This window comes from Aquila chrysaetos, chromosome 3 (assembly GCF_900496995.4).
Source record: "Aquila chrysaetos chrysaetos chromosome 3, bAquChr1.4, whole genome shotgun sequence".
Taxonomy (NCBI): Eukaryota; Metazoa; Chordata; class Aves; order Accipitriformes; family Accipitridae; genus Aquila; species Aquila chrysaetos.
Genome location: NC_044006.1, coordinates 79,040,245 through 79,065,023, shown reverse-complemented (window position 1 = coordinate 79,065,023; position 24,779 = coordinate 79,040,245). Strand labels below are relative to the sequence as shown.

Sequence of the window (24,779 nt, the reverse complement as noted above, 5' to 3'; positions counted from 1 at the left end):
TTTTCTCCCAGCCCACACATCCCAAATTTTGGGGCGTTGCAGCTCTTGGCAGCACCTGCCACATGGAGAACGAGAGTGGAGACTGGCCATGCATTTGGTACAGCTCCTGCTTCCGATACCAGCAGCAAGGCACAGCGCTTGCTCCTCGCTGCAGCAGTGACACTGCTGTAGCAGAGTGCATGCTTCCCAGTGGAGCTGGCTGTGCTGCCTACACAGAAAGACACCTAGCACCCGTTTTTAACCAAGTTGAAAAATAAAGATACCTAGCACTAATTTTTAACTGGGTTGAAACTCACGAGGCTAGGGGTCTGTCAGTCTGGATCACCCTACAAATTTGCTACAAAATGAATGTAGCTATCCCAGGATGGGTCAGCCCTAACGTCAGCATTTTCCCCATGGTTTAAAACACCTCTGGTGCCTAAGGGCTTGCAAGTGGCCTTGCCTGCTGATGGGAGAGCAGTCCTGGGGTAGAGGGGCATCTTCTGCCATCCTTGCAAAAAATCTAATTCTGACTGGTCAGCTTATATCCCACAGCTATGTCCCACAGCCACAGGGACAATGCAGCTTGTGGAGCAGGCTCTTGCGTTACTGAGCAGCCCACCTCGTGCTCCTCTAGCCTCAGTTGCAGCATTCCTCTGATGGAGCTGAAGTAGAAACGCCGGGGTGATGCGGCAGTGCCCTTCACGCGCAGCGTGCTCTTCTACCTCCTCCCGATGCCCCAGGCCTGTGGAGAGGTGCTCTCAGCCAGCAGCCAGAAGAGCCGTTCCTAACTCACTTTTTACACAGGCCTGTGCACCTCAAAACCCTGGCTGGTGAAGAAGGCAGGCAAGCTCCTACCAGCCGATCACCATGCAGAGCCCAGGAAGCCGTCCCGGCCGAGCTGGGGCCGCAGCTCACTGTATCTGGGCAAAGCGAGCTCCCGCTCCTTTTCCACATGGCTTCCCAAAAAGCATCTAACCTACCTTTGGCTTTGGATAGTCTGACCTTACCATGAAGCTTCCGGTATGCAACCAACTCCTGTTTTAGAGCACCCTACACCTCCTCCTGTGCCTAAACCACACTCCCAGTGCTCCCATGAAGACATCCTGGGGGTGGGTGTCCAACACACCAACACGGCCATTCGGAGCACCTGCCCGTACTGCCCCACATGATCCGGAGCCTGGGGGTTTCTCCACTACTGAAGGTTCACTCTGCCCCACTGAATACATGACTGAAACAGACTTCTTGTTGCCCAGCATATTGGCCTTTGTACGCATCCTCCTTCTCTGTCCCCAAGATTAGTTAGCATGGATTATGGGGACTTGCTGTTTCACTGGGATTTAAGAGGTCTGGTACATCTACCAGATAGAAGCCACCAGAGACACCCCCGTGCAGACCTCCCAGTGGGGCTGCTGTGTTTCTGGAAAATCCAACATGCCCTGCGTGTCCACAGCTGCTTCACAGCAAATGCACAGTGACACCAAAGTGTTTGGCAGCACATCGCTGACCTTGCGCCCTTCCTGAGCACACCACGAGACCAGACCACAAGATTCACTGAATGTGTGCAGAGTGCCCGCATTTGCTGGAAATATCAGAGTCTCTGCAGAGGTGCTGACCAGACACAGTGGGAGTCTTTCTGCGCAGGAAGTCCCAGGCAGAGAACAGTATCTTTATGATGAAAATTTCAAGCAGGCGCACAGCACTGAAAAGGTAACAGCATTCACAAAAATAGCACATACACTTACCTATACGAGAGACAAAATCAAAATCCCAAGTCCTGTCACTTGTCTCTAAGCATCACCTGGGTATCAGAAACCGGCACAAGGCACGGCGGTGTCAGAGCTCTCCATCTGCCTGCTGTCACGGGAGAACCCTCCTCCCGGGCTCCAGCGAGTCCAACTCCCGGAATCGTGGACGTGGCACTGCCGTCCAACTCAGGGAAGGGCCCGCGCAGCTGAGCGAGGACCAGCTCCTTCCTGAGCAGGTGCTGCGTGCCGTACCCTCACCCCGTCCACAGCCCGGCCCCTCTGAGCACCAGGAATGAAACCTGCTGCGCGCTCAGCCCAGACCCAGCCTGGCAAGGGACACGTCGCCCCAAGAGACCCGAGTCCTGTGCGCTGGGGCTGGGGGCTGCTCTCCCCACCTGGCCCGCTGCCTTTGGCTGTGCCCACTCCCGTGCTCCCGGGGCTGGGGAAGGCATCCCCAGCACAGCCCGCCCGCACGAGGGGACAGGACCAAGCCGCGCTGTCGGGGCAGGGCCTCCAGAGCCCAACAACACGCTCGGGTAACGCTTCCTCATGATGTCCAAGCCTGGGCCACGACGATTTCAGCTCCAGCCACTGGCTCTTCCCCACTTGCCAAGACCCACTCCCCATCTCCGTACTCGGGGACCATAGGCAGGTCTCGCAGACACAACCTGTGGTGACAGCCAGGCGGCAGGCTGTGGCAGAGGGCGGACAGACCGCGCTGCCAGAAGCGGACTAACTGCAGCAGCAGAGCGCTCCACTCCACGCTGCCTGCAGGGACCGTCCTGTCGCACCCCACGCCTGCCCCTGCACCCACCTTGCTTTACACCACTGGCTGTGCCACCGACACGGTCTGCGCGACTGTGGAGCAAAAGGAATCAAGAACCGGTGGTCCGGCCCGGCAATCGTTTGCAGTGCTATTTTCAAAGCTGCTCGGTTGCCGGAGCAGGTCTGCGGTACAGCTGCGCACACAGCCCCACCAGCACCGAAAGAAGCGGGGGGTAAGGAGAGAGGAGTGGCTGGGAACATTAAAGCTGCCTCTGCCACCAAACAGAAGTTTATGGCCAACCATTTCCAGGCAAAGGGATGAGCTTGGTGAGTGAGTCACCACCAGGCAGGTTCTCCAGCTTTCACCCAGATGCTCAGAAGCTCCTGCTGCACCGGGTCCTGCCCCAGGCTACCCGCAGGCTCCTAGCGAGAGGTGAAGACGCACCAGCCCCGCCGTGGCGGGTGCTCAGCCGGTGGCAGACCGCGCTACAGGAGCGCAGGAAACCCGTCCGGTCTGCCGGCGCCTCTCGCGCCCACGCCGCACGGAGCCAGCGAGCAGCGGGACCGGAGCACCAGGAGCCCGGGACTAGGAAGTGCGGATCGACGCGCTCCCATGGGCATGCCCAGGCTGAACGCATCGCTGCTAGGTCTGTCACCCGCAACAGTAATTACAGATCATAAGCAGCACGTTTAGACAGATGAGAACACGTACCAGACTGCAAACCTCACAGGTAACACACACGTGCTTCTGGAGCCAAATGATCTGCGGAGATGTAAGGGCTACACAAACGCTGTAGCCCGAGTTATTAACAAAGGCAACACCCCTTCCTCCGGCCGAGCCCACCCTGCCGCTGCCGCACTCCAATGGCAGCGGGAGCAGTCTGGGATGTAGAGAGTAGGGACCACGGCACGGAGCGGGAAGCTCGGGGCTCAGCTCTGTGCAGAGGCTAGCCACAGCTCCGGTCCCTGGGGAAACCTTTGCAAAAGAAAGTGGCTCCCCGAGGCTGCCTGGCAGCTGGGACTCCATGCAACATCAGAGATTAAACACTCCCAACAACATTTTTGTGCTCTCAAACTTGGATGAAGGCTGCATTTACACTTTGTTTGCTTATAATCAAAATCCTGACCTGTGTCTTGCTGAAATACGCTTCTGCTTTGTCTTATACTTATCTGGTGTCATAAACAAGCTCAAACAGAACTGACAGTCTTCAGGAACATAACCCCTTAGAGGCAGCAAACCGAAGTAAAATGTGGCGTGTAGGCACCATGGAAACCTCTGTATCAAGACATGTTGGGAGAACAAGGGAATGCAGCCTGCCTCTGTGCTGGCCAGTGAGGGGCTGATACTGCCCAGTACTGGGTCTGGGGGACGAGTCCCTGCCAACAGGCATCATTTGTGCCCTTCCCACAGGGAAGGCAAGGTTTGCAGGAACTGCTGCCTTCTCTCAGACACAGACTCCTCTCAGCCTGCAGCAGAGACAGAGGAAGCTTCAGGATAAAATTGAGGTGAGAAAAACTGCTGAGCATAACTTAAATACATCAAGCTATTAAAAAAAAACTTAGAGAAAGTCCACTGACCACTTGTGGTGCAAATGGGAACATAAGCAGGGAAGCAAGCGGTACGATCCTTACCTCCTGCAGGAGAGGTAAGGGAAACAGTTCATTCCCGCAGAAGGAGGGATGTGGGCTGGATTCAACACTTTGTGCCACGAAACAGAAGACCCCAAGAGGTCCGTGGTTTTCCATACTCACAGAATTATGAATCTTGGTTCACAGGCTCAGTGTAGGTCTCCCTTGGGGACAGGGACTGGCAGATCAGAGACAGAGTGGGTACTTCGTGCAAGCCTCTCCCAACACAAACAGTGTGTTCTGCCATTTATCAAAAGACCTTGTGTTTGCCCTGCACTAGGATGTCTTTTAGTTTCAGACCCATTTTTCACGGGGCCATGTGGTGCACTCAGTGAAGCATCACTCAGGCAGGACCGAGGACCGGGTGGCTTTGCTGCAGGAGCCGCTTCGGCAGCACTGCTGAGACCGCTGCCGAGCCTCGTGCCAGCTGTGCAGGCAAGACCTTGCTCCACCTGGAGCACCTCCCTGCATCCAGCGTGCCTCTGAGGACGGGGCTGGGGAGGCTGAGGCAGGAGCTGAGGGGAGAGTTGCTTGAAAACTGGAAGGGAGCAAAGCCCGGGAACACTTCTTGCCAAGTCTCAGCCATTTATTTAGTGATTCCCGTACTGACTCTGGGATGGGTGGTGTGTGGGGACCCCTTCCGTACCACCGTAACCTGGTGATAACTCGGGACGCTCGCTCAAAGACCAACCTGTCTGCAGAGATCTGGGGAGAAATGCTGGGCCCTGCGATGGACGGGGACGGCCACACTGCTGGGGTGGGCGAGACGGGAGCTGAGGAAGAGAGGCATCGTGGAACTGGTGCACCCACGGCGCAGCCAGGGCCGGAGCAGCGCGGTGCGCAACGGACCCCTTAGACGCCCACCCGAAAGCTCAGGACCTGCCTGGCTTTCCTCGTCCCCGCTGGCTGACCGCCATCCCAGACCCAGGCAGGAGCAGCTCTGCCGCTACACAAAGTCCTTCCCTTCGCAGCTGCAGAAAGAAGAAATCCCGGATGACCAGCCCACCGCCCAGAGGTCTGCCCACCCAAGCACAGGGTCCCCCGCCAAAGTCAGCTGCTGCAGTCTAACCCCAGAGACACGATGGAAACGGCTTCAGCCCAGCAAGGCTGGGACTGAACGAGGACTCTGAAAGGCCTCCAGGCTTTTAGGAAGAGCTGCATCAGGCGAATGAAACCCCAGAAGTGATGGAAAACATGGGAAAAGGATTGTGCTAATTGAAGAAGAACTAAAAGCTCTAGGTTTGTTTAGCTCGCAGCACTCTTTTGTAGCCTGCACAATGTTAAAATGTCAGAAGGCAATACACAGAATAGCTACAAGAATATTTGTGAACAGGCACACATTTTGCAAGCCAAACTAACAAATGAATATTCAAAGTTTGTTTTAATTTTTACTTAGCTGCAGATAAGAAAAATTGTGGCAGCATGGTGCTGATATGTTTTGCAAAAAGGCTTCTTGTTTCTCGGATTAAGATGGAAAAAAATTAATCTTGAAAGGGCTGAAGGGAGACATGCCAACAGTCTTCAAAGGGAGTTAAGGGCTGCCATGGAGAGCATGAGAAGAGCGGAGTGTGGAACAGATTGCTGAGGTCCCTGAGAACTGCCAGACAGACACTCAGAAGCGCCTGTGGCACCCTGCCCGCCCCAACGTCCCTTCCAGAGCTACTCCAGTGCTTGCAGCACGGTTGCCGAGGGTGCCTTTCTGTGAACGTCCGAACCAGCCCACGAGCTCAATGCCACCAGCAAGGCCACGCTTCCTCCCTCGCCACAGGCGCAGCTTCTGCCCCTCGTGCTCACCAGCCAGCTCGGCTCGAGCAGAGCACCCTCTGTGTCCTCCGGCACCACTGACCTGTGCCGGCTCACAGATGGCCCCGGCAAGCCGGTGCGCAGCCATCAGCGATGGCAGGCCATGGGAAACATCTCCCATCTCAGAGGTGCCGCACGCCGAGATCAGGCCCCCTCCCTTGTGACCTTGTCCCACATGAATGGGCTGTGTCAGGGGCGAGAGAGGGGCAGAGGCAGCCCCCCGACCAGAGACCACATCCCACAAGTAGGTGATGAAGCCTGGTAACGGCGTGCCCTGGGGAACCCACCCCGTGGTGACAAACCGGAGGAGCTTCATCCCCTCTGTCTGGCAGAACAAAGCACCAGAGGTGACGGTTTCATCCCACCAGCATCCCTCCGTGGCAGGGACACCATGGGGCAGTCATGCCTGGGAGGTGGCCAGTAGAGGCCAGGGCAACACCAGCACAGAGCTGAAGTCAGCAAGGCTCGAATGGGGAGGTGACAGCTCCCACGTGGGTAACTTCCACGCTTGGACAGCTGCTCTGAGGGTGATGACCATGGATGCATGGATCAGGATCTGCCCCTGCTTCTGCTACGCCAGAAGGTCTAGCCCGTGCAGCAGTACCCGGTCGGGAACTGGAGCTCTGCTACGGCCAGCAGGAAGGCCGAGGTGCTCAAATATCACCTTTTGACCTTCACAGCCAAGTGCTCTCCCAGACCAACACCCTCTCCCTTGCCTTCCCACAGCACAGCAGCAACCGCAGCTCCTCTCTCCCCTCCGCGAGGCTGAAACCTCTATGCATTTCCACTCGGCCACATTAAAACACGGGTTTTTCTTGGGGATTTGGAGAAGCATCAGAGAACCAGGGGTATCTGAGGCACAAGTCGCAAGTACTCACCACCTTCAGCTCAGGCACCGAGCGACTCAGGGTCCATTCCTGGCTGTTCACAAACGAATCTGCAGAACAGAGAGAAGAAATCATCAGGTCACTGTGGTCTCCCTCGAGATCCCAACAAGGATCCTGCCACACTCTCCCTGCTCCCTCCAGGCAGGAGATTTACGGCTCTTCCCTCCTTTCCACCCCGTCCAGAGACACGAAGCTGCACGAGGTCATGACACTGCCCGTGCCCAGGAGGCTCTGCAGCCGCAGCTGCGGATGGGAAGGAGCAGCCGAGCCGAGGGCAGGCAGGCAGTGCAAAGCCCACACACCGCGGGCTGGGGACCCTCCCTCCTGCCCTGCGGGAGCACAAAAAGCCCTACAGCATCCCCTTCCTTGGGGCACGTGGGACGAGGGAAGCACCAGAAACTAGACCTCTTTTCGGGAGGCACATGCCGTAAAGGACCCCAGAACCGAGGGCACACACCAGCAAAAGCAGTGCCCTGAGTGCTGCAGTCAGGCTACAACACCAGTGTGTCGTAGGCAGTGCAGATAAAGAGCTGAAGGCACGCTATAATCTATGTTCATGATTGGAAGTGAACACAATTAATTATGTGTATGTTATGTAATTTGCAGAACATTGTAATAGGCTTAGGAAGGTTGTCACAATCAGGCACAGCTTTGAGTGGCACAGGAAACACCCTCTCTCCTGCCACAGAAATCACAAACACTTCATTTACATCCAAACAATCTCCAGGAGCTGGTCAAACAACAGACTTCCCAAATAAAGCCAGACTCGCCAGAGGAGGAGCAAGAGCCTGGAGAACACCTTGAAGATCTGAAGTAGCTAGCAGCCACTCCTAACAAAACCTGAGTCCTTCATTTGCCTTGGACAAGGAAGTACGTCCTCCACCCAAAGCCAGATGGCTACGGGGTAGGGGGCCGAAACAAAAGAGCAGCACTTGCTGTATGTTAATAGTGTAAAAATAATAAAGGATTTTTGGAGACCGGAAACCTGTGGGAGCACTGCTTCTTCAAGAACTTGTAATAAACTTGCCGAATTTGCTGCCACAGACTACTACAGAAATGGAAATCTCAGATGGGTTCAAAAAGGGAAGAGGCGAATCCGCGAGACCCAACCGTGGGCAGCGATTAAACACGACAGCCTGGGCGCTACCGCTGCTCAGACGTCACCCAAGGCCGCAGCAGGATGCCAGCCCAAAGGGGAGGATGGCTCTAGACCTGTCCCAGCGGCTCCTCCTTGCCCGCCACTTCTCCCAGCAGCCCCGACCCCACCACGGCGCTGGCAGTCCGAGTCCCAGCTGTCAGCGTCTGCACCGGCACTGCCCAAACCGGCTGGGCGAGCCGGCGGCTGCAGGTCTCTGCCGAGTAGGTGTTTCATCCGGGGCTGTGCCAAGCACCGCAGGCTGAAACCAGGGCAGTGCAGGAGACGCCGCCAGACCCAGGCAGGATCAGAGGGCAACGCCAGGCTCCTCAGCCCTGCCAGAAGGCAGTCAATGACTATCTTCAATCCCGTTTATGCTCCTGCCCTTGTGACTCCCAAGGGAAGGTTGGATGCACAACGGCTGCAACCCTCTCTCTACCCCAGGCCAATGCCTTCTCTCATCTCTCCCTACCTCACCCGGGCAACCGGTGGGAGATGCGCAGCCCAAAGCTGCGTGGGCAAGAGTCTGCGCCGACTGCTCGTGGCTGGAGGGCTTGCAGGGGCCCTGCCCTCCGTGCCTGCACATCCACACGCTGGTCCGCTGCTGCTCAGAGTGCACGAGGGAAAAAAAGATGATCCGCCACTGTGCCTTTACCATGGCACTTGTGCAGCCACCGCGCACTGGCACCTGCAGGCCACACCGCATTTTTCCATCGTGTCAAGAAAAGGTAAGAATACGGTGCTCATACCTAGAGTTTACCATTCATATACTAATTTATTAACACTTCTTTTTCAGAACCTACAGACAAATAAAACACAAGTCTGATGCAGTAACACAAGGTTATTTATAACCATCATGAAGGTTCTTAAGAGGAATTGTTTCTTCTTGGTCTCTGTCTTTCACCTATCCTTTCTTTTTTTAGGTAGAGGTAAAATCTTTATTAAAACAACTAGTAAGTTAGGAGGAAAATGGTAATTTCTTGAGCCTTTTCAAAAAGGTAACAGGACACCTGTACCTCCAACTGCATTACTTGGTCTAAAAAAAGCTGTCACCTCCACCTATAACTCCTGCTCTGCTTAGTCCTTTTGTCAGCTAACTGTGATGGTTAAAGCACCATCGGTACTTTCTCCATTACTGGCATTCTCTCCCTCCAGATGAGATGAGGCAGCACACTTGCACTGTTTCACTATATACACCTTGTTCTTGAACTACAAAAAACTGGCAACGAGCAAGCAGGTTTTTTGAGGTGTTCTGAGTGGAGCACAAATCAAATGCACTCACCGACTTGACCTTAAGAAAGAGAGGCAGAGAGAGGCCTGGAGAGGGCAGACTATACTCTTCTTTTTTTCTGTTCTCAGATGCTCTGGATAGAGAAACCATCCATATTTTTGCTAGTTGCCTCCTCTGCTAATTATTCTAGCAGATCTTTGTTTTTTAACCAAGGTTCAGGAGTTCATTAGCAACAGTTTGATTTTTGACTTGCTGCGAAGGCCTCTGAGTAAATCTTAACACAAATAACTGTGACACAATGCCAATTTAACTACACTCAGCCATACAACACATTAAATTATTAACTATCATTAGCATGCTTAACCCAAAACACCAACAAACAACCTGGGCACCTCTGCTTGTCAATCAGCTCCCAACATGTGCCAAGCCTGAATTTTAGTCCAGGCCACCAGCCGGCCCTGGTGATCGGCACAGCACGTCCCAGCCTGCGCACGGCATCGTCGGCCCGCGGGTCCTGGAGCAGCCCAGCGCACCGGCTGCACGTGTGCCACCTCCGCTCAGCAGTGCATGCCAGGGCGCTGGCACTTCTCTGCCCGGTGCAGCCGGAGCTCCTGCCGCCGCAAATCCCCGTGCCCAAGCGATGGCCCCGCTGGCGCAAAGGAGAGGGATGGCAACACTGGCAGCGATGCTCTCGCTGTCCCCGCTCACGCCTGTCCTGCGCCCGGCACCCATCGACTCACCCGCAGCGGACCTCTCTAAGCTGTGCTGTGCCCCAGCTTGCAGCAGCCATCACCACCCAGGAGCTCGCACACTGCAGTCTGGCTGCAACACCGGGCTAAGCAGGGTGAGGCCGTTCCTGTCCGGTGCAGCTCGCCGTCCCCAGACCGTGACTGCTCTTCGGTTGCAGGCAGGGGACGGGGCTGTCCCTCCTCTGAGGCAGGGAGCAGGGCTCGCCCGAGCGCAAGACAGGGCTGTCTGGCTACCTGGCGCCGGCAGGTAGGCAGTCACCTGCAGCTCACACCACTGCTGCTGGGAAATCCATTCGCGACTGCAGATGGACGGAGAGGCTGCTCGGCACCAGATCTCTGTTCTGCCACCACTGGGAGCAGGGCGTCCTCCAGCCCCTGCCGAGGGGCTGCTTCCCCTCCCCGGGCGCAGTGGGGGCTGCTTTGCCCCAGCAGCAGCTTCTGCTGAGGGCAGGAGGGAGAGGTAGGAGGCCACCCAACATCGTTACCCGAGAACGGCCATCTGGATTTGGACCGAGGGTCTGCCCAGCATGGCACACCACCTCCACCATCAGTTGGGCACGTGGGAACCCAGGAAGGGTAGGAACATAGTGAGAGTATGTGATACTGACCCCACACGTGTTTGCAGCTGCTGACTTCTTCAGCTCAGGGATCTCCTGAGGTTTGTCTATTTAGTAAACCCCAAAAAACTCTCCTTTGAGTAATTGAGTTCTGTCTCCTTTTAAAACCACATAAAATTTCAGTTCCACATCATTCTTTAGCAAGGAGTTTCAGCAGTATAAATACCCATTCCTTGAAAACCTGCTTTCTTCTGTTTTAGGCTTGACTTCATTGGATGCCCCCAGCTCCTGCACCAGAGGCAGTGAGCTAACTTCCCTAGCCAGCCTGATCAGCACCACCCCATCTTTCACTGCGACCCCTCTTTCCCACACTGTGGAGTCCCAGCTGTTGGATCACTCCTTGTGCAGAAGCTGTTGTGCACCTTCCACCCTCTCTGCTGTCCTCCTCCAGTACCTCCTGTTTAGCGGAAGAGGACACGTCCACTGCACACATCACTGCGTAAAGCATCTCACCCGCAACAGGAGGAAGGCAGACGGCTGTAGTGGAAGGTCCCATGTGGCTGTAACAATAAGGCGCTCTACCTGCAGCGTTTCGGGGTTGAGATACCCCCAGTGTAAGCGCTCATAGACGTATGGATGAACCCACTCTTATTCCAGTAGCCAGGAGGGTAAAAGCAAGAGCTTACAGACTATGTGACCAAAAGAACAGAGACTAAGGTGGAAGTGGCCTTGAACCGAAGACAGCCATGGGATTCCTTCACATTCGCCTGGAAAAGTTACGGAGACCCAGATGTTGGAAGGGCCAGTTCCCTCTGTGGCCCCCTCCAGAGCCAAAGTCACAGGTGTCGGGATCAGAAGACCCTCATGTCCACCTCCCATCCCAGGCTGTACCCATACACAGAAACCCTTCCGCTAACAAACTCCTACATGAACAGAAGCACCTCTTATTCAGGAGGACATCGCACCCTGACTTTGATCTGCCCGTATGGAGCACCACTCCTCACACCGACCCACTCACCCTCTGTCCTTCCCCATTAGCTGAGTGGGTAGGGCTGCCGGAGGTGTTTTCTACTGCCCAGATCAGGGATGAAGCAAGGCAGTGCCTGGGCAAAGCAGAGAAGTGAGGTGAGGAGGCTGCGTGTGTCCGCACAATGGTGCGGGCACATGTCCTCTGCCTGCACCTTGCAGCACACCTGGGAAGCTTCCCAACTTCTGCAAGAGCGTAGAAAAAGCTTCACAGTGTCCTGCAGCACACCCTCCAACGCCAATTCCCAAAACACCCAGCTTGCTCCACGAGTCAGTCTTGCGCAGAAGAACGGCGGCTACTGAGGAAGAGCACTTGGACCAAGCTCCCCTGGCCACCTGACTGCTGGCACCAACCGGCCAGGCTTCAGTTCTGGCTTCCAACGAGCCTCCTGCAGAGAGTTTGGGGGCTTTCTTTAACTGTGCCTGAAAGCTGAAACTCCTCAAAACCAAGAGGCGTTAGTGTCAGCTTCCCCGAGTTACTCAGTTAATAAAGCGGCATTTCCACACGTATGCTTCTAGCACTCCCTGCAGACCATGGGGAGAAGCTTGGCTCTGGTTGTCAAAAGGAGGAAAAATGAATGCCTTCAGCTGCATCAACGAGCAGCCCGTAGCATGCATCTCCTCCTGCCCCAAGCGCCCCGAAGAGCAGCCTCCAGAAGATGTGGCAGTTCCTGCTGCACCAAGAGTTGCCGCTACTGAACACGAAGCCTTGACTTACACCATTCCTCCCGCCCACCGCCTAGACAAGGTACTCAACACCATCAAGGCCACCAGCTAGTCCAGGAAGGCCTGAGCATCTGGAGCACAACCCACTTCCACGTGTCAGGCCGCGGTCCATGCCACAACCGAGTCTTTCAAATCTGTCACTGCAACAGGCCCTCGGTCCTTTTTACATCCCCGCTGCTCTGCTCCCTGGGCACACCGACCACCCTTCTCTCACCACGCAAGGGGCCGCACACAACCTGTGCACGCCATGCTGGCATCTGGGTGACCCACGCACAGTCCTGCTCTGCCCATTCGCAGGCCGAAAGACACCTCGTTGGTCAGCTCTCGCATCACCCGAAGGTCCTGTGTCCCGCAGCCGTCTGCACCCGCAGGGACGACTCCATCACTTCGTTTTCAGATAATTCCCCCAGCACAGAGCTCTCCCTCCCCCCGCCATGTTCTTGCACTTGCCTTCCTCCTCTACCAGCAGCTTCTCGCAGAAGCAAGCGCAGCAGCCATGTGCGGGCGGCGCAGATGACACCCACGGAGCTGTCAGAAAGGCACGTCAAGAGCAGTTTCTCAACCACCCAGAACAGCCATAGGCCAAGTACTTGACTGTCAAAATGTGCTGACACAACTCGCTGATGTCAGCTTCGTCCATCCCAAGTGTTGATCGTTTGCTGCTAACATGCAGCATACGGCAATTTCCTGCACTTCATTGGTATAAATTCTGTTAGTACAATATTATACACTCTGTGTATCTGTGCTGCTGTTACACACCCAAATGGGCGTAAGGAGGAAGGTCCAAGTCCATAGCTGCAGGAGGTCGATCTGCGTGTGGGAGTCCTCCCTCTGACGACACCGTTCCCCTCCGGGGCTGCTAGACCCTCCGGAGGTGCAGGGGACGATTCCAGCTGCTCGGGCACCGTTCCCTACTGAGAGAGGCAGGAGATCCCCATCTTCTCCCAGGGAGAAACAGCGACCACGTGGAAGGACACAGCAAGCCACCAGTGACCTGACTTGACCTGATCTGATCTAATGCACTAACCGAAATCCAGGCAAGCAAGTCAGCATTAGCACCTTCCACGCAGTGCCAGAGCCTTGGTACGAGCTTGTTTAGCAGAGATTGCCTCCAGCTGGGGTAACACCTTAATGAACTGTCATCTCCCTCATCACTAGGGTTCATGCAGGCATCAGGGAGTAGAGATTTACTTGATTAGCTTCACTGCTGGACTAGCTGTATCCTTTGGTATTTCACATTAAAACACACCCCGTCACTCTTCCTCCCTCTTCTCTTTGTTATTTAATAAAACAGAAGAGACCAGACCATCAGTGCTGCAGTTGAATAACCTCCCCAGGCACATCTGACCTCAAAAGCAGAAGCAGTGGACTCATGGCACCACTTGCACACCAAGAGCCTTAGCACAGCCACACAGTGGCCTTGGATCCAAGACGCAAGACACAACCACACAAGAGAGGCAATCAATCTGACCTGTCCTGGAAAAAGAAGATTCAGGCCAATTTCGTTACTGCCCAGAAGCTTCCGCTCATGGAGATTTCCAGGCGGAGGCAGCTCTACTGCAGAAGGTGGAAGCCCATATGGAGGTTTGGAAGTTACGGTGGACAGACAATCCCTAGTGTAAAGAAGAGCAGATACAGACATAAAGCACTCTACGTAGTTGATGTCCCTCGGTCAGTCAGTCATCCTGGACACCTTCAGTGACCTACAGACCAGACCACAGTTGTGGGACGGGCAGTGTCACATACTAAGGAGGCAAGACCAGAAGGCTCCATCTCGGCGGCTGGACGCAACAGCCCCCTCTGCCTTTACAGACAGCTCAGTGGGAATTCAGCCACGGCAGTACGGACCCGCTGCTGCTTGCATCCACTTGCTGCTGCAAAGCTGGGAGGAGGAAGGGGCTGGCTGGGCAAAACTGACTCTTCATCCAGGCTGCTCCCTTCACAGGATGAAGCGTAGCAGGTTCATCTACCTTGTGCTTCAGAAGCACTAGTGCCAGACACATTTGGTCTCCACACACAGCAACTAATAATTAACTGACTCATTATCCAAGCCACTGTGGAACTAACTTGGACACTGAAACCCTGGACACTAAACCCAGCCTTGAAACCAGGTCAGAGGCTGAGCAAACACAGCAGTGCCCACACAAACCACGTTCCGAGGTACCCTTCTGCCCGCACACGCAGATAAAAGGGCAGCAGAGTGCGACGTGCCTGGGCAGAACCACCTTTTCCAGGCCAGGCTTGATAAAGACTCAACCCTGGCAACGCTGGCAGGAACAGAGATTTCTCCAGGTCAAGGACCAACACAGGCAAGGCTAGCGTTCCCGTCAGAGAGCTTAGCCAATGCAGATGCCCTGTGCAGGACACGATCTTAGCGAGGATTATCTCACCAGAGCTTTAAATACTCTGCAGCAGTGAAAGGAGAGGATCTTGCATATCTCTGGGAGAAAAGGGCGTGATTATGAACTGCTACTCTTGCTCCTTAGCTATAGCACACGCAGCAGCAGCTGGTGCCATCACACCATGTATGCTGTGCAGCACACAGACTTCAGAAGAGCCATACATTTTAAGCCTCTTGGCACCGACTACCTTGCAGTCCGCATCGGAATATACACAGACCAAAGAACCGTACCAAATTCTCTCTGCTCTGACAGCTGGAAAGAGTCTGCTGAAAGGGACAACCCAGCAGAGCTAGTGACGTGGAGAGACAGATAACCCACTGCTTCCCCAACACAAGTGCTCTGTGGGGACCTACCTCACCAGTAAAAACCTGTTCCAAATTTGTCTGACCTCAGCTCTAGCTGTTTAACCCCACAAGCAAAGGCAAGTTAAGATTAAAAAAGGCACTGTTTGTTGAAGTTCCCTCTTCCTATGGGTGCCTGTAGACTGCAATCAGAACACCTCCACACCTACTGCACACATCATCTCCGATCTCATCCTGAGAATTAGGCCTCAGATTGGTGTCCCAACAACTCCTTCCTTGATATCTTCCAGACTTCTTAAGTTTTTCTGAAGCGTGGACACCAGACTGGATTAAGCATCCAAGGCATGGTCTCTAAACCCATTGTGACATCTCTGCTTCTCACCAACACTCTCTGCTAAGCTGAGGCAGGTACCAACAAGAGATGATACATATCATCATCTACTCAATTCACTAGGCAAATTTCACCTTATTAACGTAAAAGCATCCCCTCTTCTCCCAGTAGCCTTCTCTCACGCATGCCCTACACATCAGTCCTCTGCATGGCCAAACATCAAACAGGAGAGTAAAGGGAGTTACCTTAAACCTTAAAGCACTTTCAAAAGCAGGGCATCTTTCTGGGAGAGGGGAATATGGTTGTGAGAAACATTTCCTGAGCTGTTGGAGATGCTGTACCCATCACATGATCCCTCCATGCTCAGGGAAAACTCCAACCCCAAACTAGTCCAGTTTTTCCAAGCCTGTGCCTATCACAAGGCTTCTTCAGAACTGCACCAGTCAATACCTCAACACCTAGAACCGTTCCTCTGAACCGCTGTCCGCGATTATCTGTGATCAGTGCAAGCTGGCCGGACTCTGTGTTGACTTTGTTCTCTGGCTCCAAGGGCTCTTGCCCTCCCTTGGTGCATTAACAGAAAATCACACCCCCCGTCAGCCTTCATCCTGCTACACAAAGACCAGCTCTTTAAGTCTTTTTTGGGTAACAAACTCTGCATTGCCCTGATCACCCCTCCCTATGCTTGGTCCCAGCTGAACCCCTCCATCAGCAGGGAGCAAACGTTACCCATGTAGTCCAAAGGAGGTCTCAGCAGGGCTGGGGGAGCACACTGAGACCATCCTCCTGACTCTCTGGTGGGCCAGGGTTTTCGGCCCTTGGTTATGTCTACACAGCAGAGTGCAGCGCTGGATGGATATCTCAGTTTGCTATAAACAAAATACTCCAAGTACTGGAAACCAGGTAGCAGTGTCGGCTTGGATCTCTGCCTGGACTCATATATCCAGCTTTTCCAAAGAGCTGATAACCGCAACTGCAGCTGCACCCCCTCGGGAGGGCGTGTTGGGACTGTTCAGCAGCTTTCCTAGGGCTAAGGTGGGCAGCACTAGCATAAAGCATTGAAGTTTTTGAAATGTCGAGAGGGTATTAGAAACACTATTGGCCTGCAAGTCTGAAATAGGAATGGGGTAGGGACCTCCTGAGCTGCCGCATCCAGCAAGTCCATGTTGGAGCAGTACTAAGGTTGTGCACCTCCAGCCTACGGTGTCCTGGCTTAGAGGCTCACAGCTCCCATGGGAGTGAGCCAGAGCCCACAGACCAAAAACACTGAGTGGAGAGACAACGGGGAGACAGGACAAGCAACAGCGACTTTGGTCGGCAGACTTCACCGCTGCTTCTTCACATCTTGTTGACCCCAGGAGGACATAGCTCGATGGGGTACAGAGGCCTGTACTGCTTGTACTGGGTACCAGGCAAATGGCAAAAATGGCGTTCCAAGAAAAAACCAAGCCAAAGTGTGAACTTTGCAGCTCCAGCAAACAGGGCTCGCTCTGCTGCAACGAGCCACAGTCCCAGAGGCAGTCTGGAAAGGTCATCCCCGAGCTTGTGCCTTCAGTACAAGCCATGGCAGCAAATGCTAACCACCCTGACACGCAGTGGTCTCGCATTAGCTGGCTGGTCACAGAGAGGGCTCCAAGCCCCAGCGAAGCCTCAGAAGGCTCTCCAGCAGATGGACCCAAAGGGACCACCCACCTGTCCCAGCAGAGCAGCCAGGTGAGGGGCGAGGACACCAACACAAGCGCTCAACCTCAGCTGCTCCCCTGGGAATGCGGCCGCCGGGGCCGGCTTGCTGCTTGGCGCAGCTCCCGCTGGAAGCCGCCGGCAAGCAGGAACAGGCCCCCTGCTGCATGGGCAGGGCCTGGCCCTCCCTGCCTGGATACACCCACATTCCCCAGCCATGAGCACAGCCTCCCCTCGCCTGGGAACCTCCTGCCACCCAGCCAGCACCCAGCCCCGGGCACCCCTGCCAGCAGCAGGGCCCCCCGGGAGGAGCGCACCGCAGGGGAGCGCAGCAGCACTATCCCATCCCTTCATCCCGTGGCACACAAAGGCAGCCTCGGCCACCGCCCGGTGCCTTCAGAGCCTCCAGGACTGTTCCCGGGAAGGCGCAGCGAGTCCCAGAGACAAGGAGAACCGGCAGGAACGAGCCCCCTGAGCTCCCCGCACAGCACCTGGGCGGCAGCGGAGCTCAGGCTGCCAGCAGCGCTGCTCCTGTGCTGGTCCCTGGAGCCCAGCCCTCCTGGAAAGCATCCTGGGCACAAAGCTCTGGGCAGCTGCTGGCTTGGGAGCGTGCAGATTCCTCCGGGAGCCCGCCAGCCTGCCAGGCCCAATCCATCCCTCTGGCACATGAGCCAAGCTGGGGAACTGCCTCCACAGTGCCCCAGACTCCAGAGCAGAGCGATGGAAACGCGGAGAGGCTCGCAGGCGCCAGAAAGCGGCTGCCCTGCCTCCCCGAGAGCAGCAGGTCCCGGCCCAGCCCAGCCCCCAGCTCCGTGTGTGCAGGCCAGCGTTCAATGCCTTAAAAAACCTGGGGATGCTGTTCTCACCTCCCAGCCCCTGCCAGGCGGCAGGGCTCGCTCACACGTTCGCTTCTGCAGGGCCAGGCATGCTGCACAGCCAGGGAGCGGGACGGAGCACAGGGGCACAGGCAGCGTGGCCCCCGCACGCCTGGGCAGCCCCGACACGGGAGAACAGCCCACAGAAGCGAGGCCAAACACCACATAGTGGAGCACCCGATGGCTGCTTCAGCCACCAGTCCCCCATCGCGTGCCCGATCCTCGCAGGGGTCCTGTCCGCCCTCCCCAGTCCGTCCCGTCCTCTGTCACGTCACTCAGGATGCCACCAACCGCTCTCCGCAAGCTGCCCCGCACCCAGTGAGCACCGCCATGCTCCCAAACACACGGCCTCCACTCGGCCCCAGGGAAGACCCCAGCAGAGCATCACCCAGACAGAGCCCGGCACCAGAAAGCTGCTTATGGGAGGGAGGCGCAGGCATGTTTCAGTGCTCCCCAACCCCCTCGTGCTGCTCTGCGCCTCTGCTCTGGCAATCTCCCAAACAGTTCAGCACTTGCTCAGGAGCCCACTAACAGAATCCTTCTCCCCCTCCCACAGTTTCAGTTCCCTCCACTCCCCCGATGCCGCTGCACGAGGCTCAGCTCTCCCTGCCCTTGCCGGGACACCACCAGGGCAAGAAGGATGTGGGGGACACGCGGTCAACTCCCAGAGGTCTAGCCAGCAAGGAAACCTGGACCCCCACAGCAGTACCTCCCAGCTAGCCACACTGCAGCTCCTTTAGCACCAACGACGATGGCAGTGCCCACAGCCACCGGGTGCTGGAATGCGAAACGGCCCCACGAATGCTCATGCTTCCTCACTACAGCCGAGCTTTCCCGAGCACAAACCCCACGGAGCACCGACCAGGCTGCAATCGGGTGCCGGTGCCCAGCCCAGGACCTCGACTGGGACAGGCCATGGCCACCCGTCCCCGCAGACCCCGTACACACAAGGGGGCTCTCGCCGGGCCAGCACCGCTCCTGCACTCACTTACCCAGCGCTCGCAGCGGACCGCTGCCCAGGAAGATGGGCTCGGCACCGCCGTGGGGGTCCTTGGGGCACGCGCTGCCGGCGCTGCCGCGCTCTCGCCTTCGGAAGCGGCTCGTGAGAAGTCTCCAGAGTCCCCCCGCCTGCCCGGGGTCGGCGTGCAGCCTGCCCCCGACCCTGGCCAGCTCCGGGTAGAGCAGGTCCCGCTTGCTGGGGCAGGTGTGCAGGGAGCTGGCGTCCCCCTCGCTCTTGGTGCGGAGACGCGCGGGGCGCAGGAGCCCCCCCGACTCCGAGCGCCGCAGCTCGTGGCCCCGGCGCAGGCGGAAGCTGAAGCTTTTGCGCAGGGAGCTGAAGTTCTTCCTGGGGCCGGGGCTGCTCCGGCCGCTGGCCCCGAAGAGGTTCCAGCGGCGGCTGCCCCACAGCGAGCCCCCCCCGGAGGAAGCCGGGGCCCTCGGCGGGGTGCGGCTGCCGGGCCGAGGGCAGGAAAGTCATGCTGCTGGGGCGCGGGCGCTGCGCCCCGTCGGCCCCGGCGAGCGGGGACCCCGCGCCCTCGCCTTCGCCCTGGCCCTCGCCCGCCGGCCCCTGCTTGCGGGGCGAGCGCAGCCTGAAGAAGTCCAGCAGGCTGCCGCGGGCCCTGGCGGGGGGCGGCGGGGGCAGCAGGCCCGCGGCCGCCAGCCCGTTCCCCGCCGCGCAGAAGCTCTTGGGCCGCCGCCGCTGCTGCTGGGCGGCCTTGAGGGCGGCCTGGACGGCGGGGACGCCCTGCAGGTCCAGGGACTCGCAGACGCTGACGGCGCGGCGGGGGCTCGGCCGCGGGGGGCCCCGGCCCGCCTCGCTCCAGCGCCAGCCCTCCGCCATCGTCAGCTGCGGGGCTGCCCCATGGCCCCGGGCCGCCCGCCGCTCTGGGCCGCTGCCGGCGCGGGCGGCCGGTCCCGGGGAGGCGGCGCAGCGGGACCCCGCACGCCGCCCGCTGCCTGCCGGCTCCCACGCCGCGCCGGCATGCCCGGGCCGCGCTCCGGCGCGCCGCCAGCGCGGGGCTGGGCCCGCCCCGGAACGGGGCCGGGGCCGAGGCCGGGGCAGGGGCCGGGGCCGGGGCCGCCCCGCGCGGCCGCGCCCTCCCCGGGCCGCCGCCCGCCCCCGCCGCCGCCCCGGGCACCGGGCGGGCAGGCGCTGCCCTTCGCCCGGCCCCGCGCAGCCGCCGCGGGCAGAGGCGGCGGAGCCGGCCCGGGGCGGCGCTCGGCTGCCCCCGGGGGCAGCGCCGGGTCGGGGCAGGGCCCCGTCTCCGCCCGGCCGCCCTCGGTGCCCGCAGCGGCAGCCTGCACCCGGGCAGCGTCGGCGCTGCCCGGCCGACCCGCGGACGCCACGCCGGGGTGCTTCGCTTCGCCGCCCGGCCCGGCCCGGCCCGGCCTGGCCTGGCCTGGGGCCGGGCTCCGGCCAGGGCAGCACCGGGCGCCGGGCAGGGCCGTCCGCACCGCCCGCCGGGGCCGGTGTCGGTGCCCCTGGTCGCGGCGCGGTGCCGGCAGTGTCCGCCAGGAGGCGCGGCGGTCCCGCTCGCCGCTGCCGCCCTCGCGCGGCTCCGGGTCCCGGTCCCGGTCCCGGTCCCGGTCCCGGTCCCGGTCCCGGTCCCGGCAGACCCCCCCCCCCGCCCCGCGGGGCCCGGCCAGGCCGGTACGGGGAGACACCCCCCCCCCCCCCCCCCCCCGTCATGAGCAGCACTACGCCTGGCATCCCTTGCAAAGCCTCAGCGCCGGCTCCCAGAGCCCTCCCGCCCCGCAGCTGCCTGCGGAGAGCGGCGAGGGGCCCAGGGCAGCGGGAGGAGCGAAACCATCCCAGGCAGAGCTTCGCTCCCGTCTTCCTCCAGAGCGAAGTGGTCTCCCTTGATCAGACACACCATCGTTAAGCTCTGGCCCTCCTTCCGGGCCGTTTCTTCCAGAGTCCCCCACTGCAGTACCTCCTCCAGCTCTTCCCCAGCCCCCCCCTTTGCTGCCTGCAGCACAGTCCCTGTCTCCAGCACTGCCCCAGGACCCTCCTCCTCCTCCTTTCCTAATGACTTTTCTTTCCTCCTTCTCAGTGCAAGAATGATCTGCCCTCCCTCTGGGGAGAAAAGAAAAAAAAAAAAAAAAAAAAAGGTGCTCGACTCCCCCTTAAATTATTTTTACCTTTCTGAAAGCTCTGTTTGCTAAACCAGCTGAGGTCTTCTCCTGCCAGGAGAACAGGGAACAGCTTAATATCCAGGGATATTAATATCCAGGGAACATCTTAATATCAGGACCTCCGTTTCCCCCTCCTTATCCAGGAGTCTTTGACTCCACTGCCTCGACTCTCCTGAAATCCCACCACCCTTTTGGACTTTGCCCTCTTTTCAATCCCTCATCCTCCTTCACAGGATGCCCTCACGATTTTCTTGAGCAACACCCCACTGCCTCTCCAGTTCTCTGTGGATGCACCCAGCCCCGGTCATAGCCCACAGCCTTGGGACACAGCACAATCCCACCTCGCCCTGAGGCACCACCAGGTTCAGCCTTTCCCCTCCCCACGGCACAGCCAGCATCTCAGCCAAGACCCTTCCTCTCCCTTCTCCGCCCTCTCTTAAGCCCACAGGTTCCACCATCCGCCTCACCTTCCACTACCACCCCTTTTAATAACACAGACCACCACCACCACCACACTCCATAAGCAGAGCTATCACCCTGCAGCCTCCTCCCTTAGCTGGAGATCCTTCTCTTCCCTTGACTTTTTGCACCTTTCAGACAGTAAAATCTCTAGTTCAGCAGTACACTCTCCCAGTTATGCGGTGCTGAACACGTGGAGCAGCTAGCCAGACCACGGATCAGCTCAAAGATGCTCCTCCCCACACCATGTCAGTGCTTCTTGGGCACAAGACGGGACGCATCCAGCTCCCCTCCCTCCCAAGCCAATGGGCACCGACGCCTGAAACCGAGCAGAAGGCGCCTGACAACCCGCCAAAGCTACAGCTCTGCCATCTGTGCCAAGGTCACAGGAACACGAGAGCTGCCAGACTGGATCCGACCCTCATCCACATCATCTGGTGTCCTGTCTCCCAGGAGCAGCCGCACTGCAGCAAGGAGCGAGGAATTCTGCAGAAAGCAATTACGAGGGAACATCTTCCAAAGAGCGCGGAACACCAGACGAGGCTGGCTGCAGAGACCGTGGCATCTCCATCACTGGAGATGTCAGAACCAATCACACAGACGTCTGTCAGGAGTAATTCAGGCACAGGTAACCAGCCTTTGGGCAGGGAACCAGACCAGTAACCTCGCAAGCTCCTTCCCAACTGTGCTTCGCACAGCTCTTTGCTCCAAGGGACTGGAAGTTGTTCCTGTAATGAAGCGGGACCATCTATATTCATCCCTTCCCAGAATCCTGGGTTTAACTTCTACTGTAACAATGCCAGATGGTACACCTTCTATATGGATCTCATCTTTTTAAAATATTCTGGCAAGTTCTGGGCTTTAAGGTATCAGTGAATCACAGAAATATCTGCTGGAAGAGATGAGGTACCACACACTCCCCTGCCGAGGTGGGACCAGACGTGCGTGGATCACCCCGACAGGTGTCTGTCTGACCCATCCTTAACGACCTCCCTAAGCCCACTGCAGTACTGCACTGTCCTTGCTGCTCCCATTCTTCCTCCTCCCACGATCTTGTCCAAATCCCTTTGCCTGCAGATAAAGCCAATTACTTCTGCCATACCCTTATTGGCCGTGAAGAGTAACAGACTGCATTCTTCCCTACAACCTTAAACGTACTGAGAAACACAGAGTGTTCCCCTCAGCTGGCATCATCTTCAACTGTCCCACCGAGGATCGTATTTTTGAAGCTATTATTGTTTTTAATGCATTCCCTTCAGTTCTCTACTGTTTGTCTGCTACCTTTTTCTAAATGCAGTGCCAGAACCTGGGCACAATACTGAGCTGGGGCCTCCAGCAGCACTGAGAAGAAATATACATACAACATCCATACTGCTACATCCCAGGAAGATATTGGTCTTTGCTTATGTAACAACATAATGATATTTTTACCTAATTAGCCTGTTAAGAGGCAAAGGTTTCCATATGCTATATACATTGATATGATCCCCTTGGCATTATTCCTACAGAAAGAGCAAAAGACATTTAAAATAAAATAGAACAAAACGGAGCCTCAGATACAACTTCTAGTCACAGAGGGGTGCAGGCAGGGTGCTTGCACCCAAGGAAGGGCTCAAACCCTGCCAGATCTCAACAGCACGTGGGCTCTGGCTGCCTCTTCAGCCACGACAGCTGAAACAGCGACCGAGGGAGGAACTGTTCTGAGAATGAGACCAGGAAACCAGAAGCCACTGGTGTTTAGAGACAGCCACCACTGAAATATGCCCCACACACCTGTAAGTGTCTCTTCTTAGGCAGTTTACTCCATGATTATACTGGCTTTGACTGGTGCTGTGTGCATATCTAACGCAAATGAAAGATTACAATTCACCTGCCTGGTGGGAAGGTGGCTGTTGCTGGAGTCCCCTGTGCCACACGGGTCTCCGGAAGCAGACGAGCCCCAAGAACTGGGATGTAACAGGGACATCATGCTTTTGCAATCCTGACCTGGGGCAGGTGCCTGGGGACAGAAGCAAGTCAGTCTCTTACCAGTACTTTTATGAGTCACACTGGTGTTACAAACATTATGGCAATGAACATCTGGCTTAAATTAACAAAAAGCCATGAGAGGCTAAACAACAGCTGCACTGGAAGACAGTCCAAAAGTCAGGGAACTTTCCACTGCTGGCTGGTCCCCAGTGCGAAGTTCAGGGTGGAGCCCTGAAACAGAAAAGAAGTCTGAACTGTGACTGGTCAAATGCTCCGCTGCGCTCTTCCAGACCCAACTGGCATTGGTATTTCTGCTCCAGCTGTCTGCCGAGGCAAAGGTTTTGTTGCAAGGGGACGTTCGATCTGGAGGATGGGACAGCTGCATTCACCATCCCACCTGGGTTTGAAGGTGCTGTCGCTCTGCAGAGGCGCCCAAGTCTGGGAGACCCACTGCAGCAACCCACATGTCCAGCATGGACGAGGGACCGGCACTGCAGCATCTAAGAACACCTCGGCAGCTGGGAATGGAGGAATGATGTTCCCAGCACAGACAGAGCTGTGAGTTTTCAGCACCCTGGCAGCAGGCAGATGCCAGCAGCAGACCAGGAGGACAGGACAGACGTTAGCCAGCCCTGGGACCTATGTGCTAGCGGGGCTGCAGAGTACCCGAGGCCAGCCGCCCCATGCAGACCGTGCCGGCGGTGGGACCGCGGGCAGGAGACCAGGCTTAGTACCACTGCCCAGGCAGCGCTGCCAGGAGACAAAGAACGGACAGGGTGCAGTGACAACACCGCACTTGGGCCAGGCTGGGGGATGCCCAGGACCCCCGGCACACGCTCTCCAGCCTGACCCATGAAACCAGCAAGAGGCTGGAGCAGAAGAGCAGGAGGGCTCCATGCAGGGCCACCGGCCGGCGGCTGAGCCCATCCGCAGCTGCAGGAGGACCCTGAGAGCCATGCCAGGACCGTGCTGGAGCTGCCAGGCTCTGCAGACCAGCTCCAGCCGGCTGGACTGCGCACCAGGAATACTGATGAGGCTCTGCCCAAACAGGGAGCGTCCGGGGGCGCAGGCTCCGCTGCCCGGCCATGGGGTGTGCAGCGCCGCAGCCCCCGCAGCCCCCGCAGGCCCACGTCACAGCCCGCGCTGCCGTACGCAGCGCCCAGCCCGGCTGCCAGCGCGTCAGCAGCAGGCAGCGCGTCGCAGCCGTCACTCGGGGAGGCGGTGGTGGGGGCAAAGCCCTGCCTGCTGGCCCCACAGGGCAGGGACAGAACCGTTCTCTGCCCTGACAGGAGGAGAGCGAAGGAGACGACGGAGGCGTTTCCCTGGACCCTGAGCGGAGGGATGCTGTTCACAGCCGCAGCCAGGCCCTGGGCACAGTGGTGGGGCTCTGGA

General features: G+C 57.6%; 1 protein-coding gene across 1 annotated transcript in view; it reads right to left on the bottom strand.

Moving 5' to 3' along the window:
* The window catches only part of AGAP3 (ArfGAP with GTPase domain, ankyrin repeat and PH domain 3), a 108,452-nt gene extending 88,747 nt beyond the window's left edge, over nt 1-19,705 (bottom strand). The window contains 3 exon segments of the mRNA XM_030008325.2: nt 6,803-6,861; nt 18,818-19,241; nt 19,243-19,705. Of these exon segments, the coding sequence (XP_029864185.1) occupies nt 6,803-6,861; nt 18,818-19,241; nt 19,243-19,665 (906 nt within the window). The 5' untranslated portion in view covers nt 19,666-19,705.
* Between the last annotated feature and the right edge of the window lie 5,074 nt (nt 19,706-24,779).